We start from the raw sequence: 6,713 nt of genomic DNA, 5'->3' as shown, positions 1-6,713 counted from the left end.
CGTGCTATGTGCGTAGGCCTTTCTTTCTGTCACGCTACTGCTATCGGCTGCCGGTCCGCCAGAGATGACATCGACCTGTCTCTCGGGGGGTCCTCTGGGGCATGGAGTCGCCTCCTAGGATTTTAGGTAGCGTCCGAAGTGGCCTCTCCGGATTAGTGCTTCTATTTGATTCTGAAGGTCATGGCAGTCCTCCGTGTCATGACCGTAGTCCCGGTGGAACCTGTAGTATTTAGATTGATTTCTATGGGCGGCCTTCATAGGGAAAGGTTGCTGCAAGAGGCCCGTCTCCTTGATTTGGAGGAAGATCTCGGTGTGAAACACAATTAGGGGGAGAGGTGGGGGTCTTGGGAGCGGTAGCTCTTGTCGGTTGGGCCCCCGACGGGGAGGTCTCGGGACCGTCGAGGTCGTTCCTCAAGACAGCTCCATCCTTGACTTCTTGCCTTCCATGTGCCACTCTGCCACTAGAGCCTCGGCAGCAATGCACTGGTTGGTACGTTAGAGCATTTCAGAGATGATCACTGGTGGCTTCTCGATCAGCGACCAAAAGAACCTTGAAGGCTTCAGACCCATCAGAAAGGCTTGTAAGATTAGAGAAGGGTGAGCATTCAGAAAACCCCGATCTTGGTGGCGAACCGTGCCACAAACTGAGAGAGCGACTCGTCCTCACGAGAGGGCCTGGGTCGCGCATTGGCGAGGAAGTTTTGTTCAAAATCCTCGGCCAGTTGGTCGAAGGACGAGACTGAAGCTTGGTGTAGCTAGCTGAACCACGTCCGCACCGGCCCCCTCAGAGTGGTCAGAAATGCTCGACACATCAGCACATTGGAGGCACCATAGAGGGCCATCTAGGCTCGGAATATAGAGACATGCTCCATGGAATCAGAGCCTCCATCATGAAGTTGAGGGGTACAGGTTTGTCCTGTACTTCTTGGGTAAAGGGGGACCTGCCCGAGGTGCCCTCGTTGGACTCGCTACGTGACCTCCGAAGCTTGCGTTGGAATGCGTCCAAGCACTGACTGACTCGAGACAACTGGGCCCTAAGCGAGTCGTCCGTCGAGTCGGACGATATGGTGTTGGGCTCTAGATGAGATAGCATGGCTCGGTAGGGTGCGGGTGCATTTTGCTCGGGACGACCCCTCAGGTCCGTCGCTAGCCCACAGGCCTCTTTGATCCCGAACTGTTCCCCATTCGGGGGTTGCCGGGTCGGATCGGTCGGGGGCATCGCCAGTTGCACGATTTGGGGAATCATCGGGGCGAGCATCTGCATCATGCCCGCCATAGTCTGCACTTACTTGGTTAGGCCAAGGAACGCCTCGGGTGTCACTGCCGAGGGCCCCGGGGTGAGCCCCGGGGGCGACAGTCTCAGGTCGTTGAACAAACGCTAGTAACGATTAGGCGTCAAAGCCGGTGTCCTTCCGTCCGCAGGGGCGGAGAGGGCTTGACCTTCTGGCTCGATGGAAGGGAGGTCAGTTGGGGGTTCCTCCCGGGGCAAGTTCCTACCGGTTGTTCCTGCGCCATAAGCCCTCCTTGTAGTGCCAAAATGTTAGTGAACAAAAATATCGTGGCTGATGAGTCAGCACGGTTAGGTCCACATGTCGACGTCGGGAACTTCCGGTGGAATAAGTGGGATGATGAGGTGGCTGCGCCCCTCGAGCATTTCGGGCGAGGGTTGAGGTGGCAGGATCGACCGAGTCCTCGCAAGTGGCTGGGGGTTAGCACCCCAAAGCTAGCCGACTCGAGCGTCGTTTATGGTGAGATGCGTCCTCTCGTTCTCGGGGTAGTTGGCAATCTTCCTCGCCATGTGGGCACATCCTTGAGATGGGAGATGCGGGCTAGCGTTGGTCAAGATCCGAGCCACTGGACCACCCTCCTCTGCGTATTGAGTGACGACTTCGGGGTGAAGACACTCGCAGCTTAATGGCAATCACCTTCCTATAAAATAGCCTTCGTCGGGTGTGTCCCGACTTTGGCCCCTCCGACGAGAAAGTCAGATTGGTTCGGATTCCCTTATTTTTTCTCCCCCCATCCTTGGGATCGGTCAGGGGTATTCATACCTACGTGGGAGAGTCGGTTGCACCTTGGTTCGACGTGGCCACTGATTCTCGTGGGGGTAGGACAACCCCTCTAACAAGATAGCGTCTTCGGGGGTGCATGAGTGGCGTCAGACGACATTGTCCCAAAAGCAGACGACACCACCCCAAGCTCTTGGGATAGGTCATACAGTTGCACGGTCGCATAGTACCAAACTTGATGTGGCGTGCATCCCAGGGTCTTGGTGGTGTACGGCGTTACGTTCGTGACTTGTTGATTTACGACGTTTGTTTGTGACTCATCTAGGGTCAAAATATGCCCTATCATAAATATGATTAAGCTGGCCTTGTTTCTCGTGTTGGCATAAATATGGGAAACTTTGCTTAGCGACTATCTGGGAATGAAGTCGGACTCCATTCCACATATATTTGCGCACTATGTTTGACTTAATATTAGGGTTGATCTCAGTTCAAAACTCACGCTGAGTTCATTTATTATTTTGCACATGTTTGAGCTTTGTTCGAGTTTGACTCATCATAAATCAAACCTTTTGGGTTCCTCGTGGAGTCAGGTTTTTTAGTCTTATTTTTCAATGGGGTATTCAACATCTGACTCATAATTTTCAAAGTTGTTCATGCATGAATGAGCTACTTTACTTTCAAGATCTACCAACAAGCTCACTAATGAATCAGCTCATATTGACCTTTTAGGTCGGGATTTTAGACATTGTTTTAAATTCTGAATCTAAATTTTTGGATTTGATGAGATGAAAAAAAAAAAAAAACAATGATCTCATCCAATACCTTCTCTAAATACATGTAAAATTTTGTAAATATCAATACGTTTCAGATAATTAAAAAAAAATCCAAATGATACTCTGAAAAATTCTAAGAGATTGGCAATTCCTTGTTTAGAATCTCTCCCAATGGCAGCAGCATCCTTTTCTCAGAGAAGCCAAGAATCTCCCTTTTAGCTCTTGAAGCTCCACCATAAACGTACTACTACAACAGAGTTGCTTGTACCATTTCACTCATTTGAGACCACAGTAGCGGTCAAAGTCAACATAGCGTTAACCTGAGCCTGATGGCATTCATGAGTTATATTATCTTTATTTATGGACATGCTTTGCAGAGAGCTAAACATATGTAGAGACGAGATGGAGTCGGTTAGTCCCAAGGATTATGATTTATTATTATATACATTGTGCGTCTCTCTCATCATCATCATCATCATTCATTGGTTAACGGAGGGAGAACGAACAATATATGGATACACATCTCATTGGCGAATTGAGATCCTCTCATAAATGGAAGCTCAAATCTCTCCCGTCGCTTCTTTCCATCCGACGGACCACGTTTCCCTTTGCCCGCCGACTCGGTTTCTTTCTCTCTCCGCATCCTCGATAACAACTACACCAAACGCGAAACCAACGCACGGAGAAGAGCGTTGCGGATTCCACCCCTTCTCTTCCCTCTTCCGTCTTCTCCTTCCAGTCTCGCCACTGTCTCCAGCTCTGGTTTGGGATATCCGCCGCCTGTTAGGAGCGCAGGGAGTTGCCGGCTGCGTGGGGTTCCTCCTCCAGAGTCCAGCTCTGTCGATCGGGTTTGCCCACCTGTTTCACTTGATCTCTGCTTCTATCCTCATCTATCAGATCTCTTTCTCTTTCCCCAACGAAAGGAATAAAAAATCTCGTCTTTGGACTGAATCTACTATAAAGTTGGCTCCTTGGAGCTCTGCTGAGCTCGCCATCTGGTCTTCTGTTTGCGTGATGTTAGGGTAGATGATCTCGTGCCAAAGGCGTCTCCTTTTTCTTTAGTTTGATCAGCTACAGATCAAGCCTTCCTCAGCTGGTGGGTTGCTCCTCTTTTCTCTGATCGTCTTTGTGAATCTTTTTAGATCTTTCATGATGAAGCTTGGTTTCAGATTTCTGGGAACTGATAGGCAGAGAGGAGGCAGAGATGGGAGCTGATCATCTTAGTGAGGTTGGAAGCTGCTACGGGATTGAGGATGTTGCATTGGAAGAAGAAACGCCATCCGGTAGCAACGGCTTGCGTACTCGACACAAGTGCCCGGAGACGGGAAAGGCCAAGCAAGCAACGGTTCAGGAAGCGGTGCCACCTGGTCCGGGGGCTGAGCTTGTCGCAGACCAACCCGCCAATATCAAATCCGAGATTTGCCCTCTCGACGACGATCACAGATCTGTATCGAAGGCCAGCGAGGGGTTCGGCAGCTCCAAACGAAAGCATGCAAGCAAAGGCGGATCGGGGATCCCTACATGCCCGGAGTGCGGGAAGACGTTTGCTTCAGATAAGGCACTTTTTGGCCACTTGCGGTGCCACCCGGAGAGAGATTACAGGGGAGCTAATCCGCCACCGGGCTCACGGAAGCAGCCGAAGCCGGACGCCGGTTCTTCTGCCGCGAGAGATCTGCCTGCGAAAAAGTGGCAGACGACCGCGAGAAGAGGTCGACAAGGGACGGCCAGCGGCGGCGACGACGCCGAAGATCTTTTAGAGGCTGCTGCCATGACCATATTTCGTATGGCACATGCAGAGCACCGGGGTCGGGCCGCAATCACTGATGAGGAGGAAGGAAATCAGACGAAACAACTTCAGCTCACTCAGTCTTGCCACAATGATGATGAGCTTCCTCCTAGGGTTCAGAATATCAACTCTGGGGACGATCTGACATCGAGCTACAGGAGAACTAAGAAGACGAAGGTCGAGTCCGCCACATCTGATCATGGTCGAAGGTACGCGTGCAGTGTGTGCTCCAAGACCTTCTCTTCGCACCAGGCACTTGGGGGGCACATAGCCAGTCACAATAAGAACAAGACCAACCCCAAAGAAGCAGCGGCGACCTCAGCGACGGTGGAGAACCAGGGCAGAAGCACTGCAGTCGCGAAACCGGCCACCGCGGAACACCGGTGCAAGATTTGCAACGACGTGTTCACCAGCGGGCAGGCACTTGGAGGTCACCAGAGACGGCACTTCCATCAACTACACCGTCGATCTCCAGCTCCATCCTCTTCCTCACACCCATCTGACGACCATGTGGCGCCGGTGCAGTACCATCACCCCGGTGAGCAGCAGCTACATGATCCAGCTCCATCATCTTCATCACACTCAGCTCAACATGATCAGTTCTGCTGGGATCTCAATAAGGCACCACCGAATCTTGACTGAGAACACATCTATGCTACAAATCGAGTTCTAACAAGTTTGCAGTAGTGGTTATCAGGTAGCAGATGCAGCTATCAAAAAGACTAGGTTTTGCCAGTGAAACCTTCTCATCTTTTGCTCAAAGTCATGCACTTCTTTTTCTCTTTCTGAATGCTATGTGATGTGTTATCTTAAATTGTTTTCTTCTTGTTTTAGACTTGTATTTTGTGAGTTGATAGTCCAGCTTCGATTCTTATTTTGTCACAGCACATCCACATGATATACAAGGTAAGTGGTTTCATCCAAATATTAGGTTAGACCTCCATTATTCTATCAGAAACCTATAGCCTTTTAAGCATCATCATCATCATCATCATCATCATCATCATCATCATCATCATCATCATCATCATATATATATGATGATATATGATTCCTCTTGTAGTGTACCACTAATTATATGTTACTGTAGCGTAAGGTTAATTCCAACCTGAGCTGAGTTCTGTTTATGGAAAATTTATTCATGAGTTTTGGCTTAGTATGATTCTTAGCATTCTTTGGCTAAATTCATTTTTGGAATTTTATTTTATTTTATTTATTTTGTGCCTTCTATTGAGAAGAGATTCCATAAAAGGATGTATAAAAATGAAATGTTATACTGAATAGGAACAACTTGAAGAGATGCATGAACTTTTAAAGATACATGACCCTTGGAATATTATCTTTAAAATCTGTCCCCCCTAGTCTATATTAATCGATAGGGTTCATGGTATCGAGAGCACCGCGAAAACTTATCTTTTATCCAAATGGTTTCAGAGTCAGGTTGAAATAATGGTAAGTGATTTTCGGGTTCGAGCTACTCGATTTACTAAAAAAAAATTAATGAAAATTGAATGTCTTATCAATTTGGTCTCAAGCTATGAGATGCATGGAATCTTGAGGGAGAGTGATGCACCTCATCAACTTGTTCATGCATGGCATGCATAGTTTTATAACCTTAGTATACATAATGAGCCAATTGCTAATTTAAACAGTCTTTAAGTCTTTTTTGGTCATATAAATAATGTCTACAAGAAATTAAATGACTTAAGAAGGATCAAACCTAAATTTAAACCATCCAAAAAAGCTACAAAATATTCTCTTTCTTTTGGTAAAAAAAAAATAGCATGAACATGTTTAACTTCTAAACGAAGAAATCTCAAAGTACTCAAACAAACAACAATGTTTATCTGTAATTTCATGGTAAATATTCATAGAATTTGGAAAAATAATATATTCAAATTCAATGTATTCTCTTAAAATTGTAGGATCTTAAAGGTGATAGCTGTGACATTGTAATCTTGTCTCATGGGTCACAGTCTTCCACTTGACACACACTGCTTCAGCTCAAAACCAAGTATGTTTGTGAAGCTTCTCTTCCACAGTACCTCCACCTCATTTCATTTAGATTGCATGTCATGGCCACAACACCACTTCAACACCTCATATTCCTCCATAATGAAGAGAGAAATCACTAATGGCTGCAAC

The 6,713-nt window shown here is 47.4% G+C and overlaps 1 protein-coding gene across 1 annotated transcript; it reads left to right on the top strand.

The window, feature by feature from the left end:
• The first annotated feature begins 3,196 nt into the window (after positions 1-3,196).
• Positions 3,197-5,253, top strand: LOC135675128 (zinc finger protein ZAT1-like). Its single transcript, XM_065185401.1, has 2 exons — positions 3,197-3,878; positions 3,952-5,253. Exon 2 carries the CDS (start codon positions 3,987-3,989, stop codon positions 5,208-5,210), a length of 1,224 nt encoding a protein of 407 aa, XP_065041473.1. The 5' UTR covers positions 3,197-3,878; positions 3,952-3,986; the 3' UTR covers positions 5,211-5,253.
• Positions 5,254-6,713: the final 1,460 nt, after the last annotated feature.

This window comes from Musa acuminata, chromosome BXJ1-5, assembly GCF_036884655.1.
Source record: "Musa acuminata AAA Group cultivar baxijiao chromosome BXJ1-5, Cavendish_Baxijiao_AAA, whole genome shotgun sequence".
Lineage (NCBI taxonomy): Eukaryota > Viridiplantae > Streptophyta > Magnoliopsida > Zingiberales > Musaceae > Musa > Musa acuminata.
The sequence above is the reverse complement of the archived record's forward strand: the minus strand, read 5'-3'. Positions and strand labels throughout refer to the sequence as shown.

What these genes read in the sequence shown, in the direction of transcription:
- LOC135675128 (XM_065185401.1), top strand. Translation starts at nt 3,987, where the DNA reads ATGGGAGCTGATCATCTTAGTGAGGTTGGAAGCTGCTACGGGATTGAG.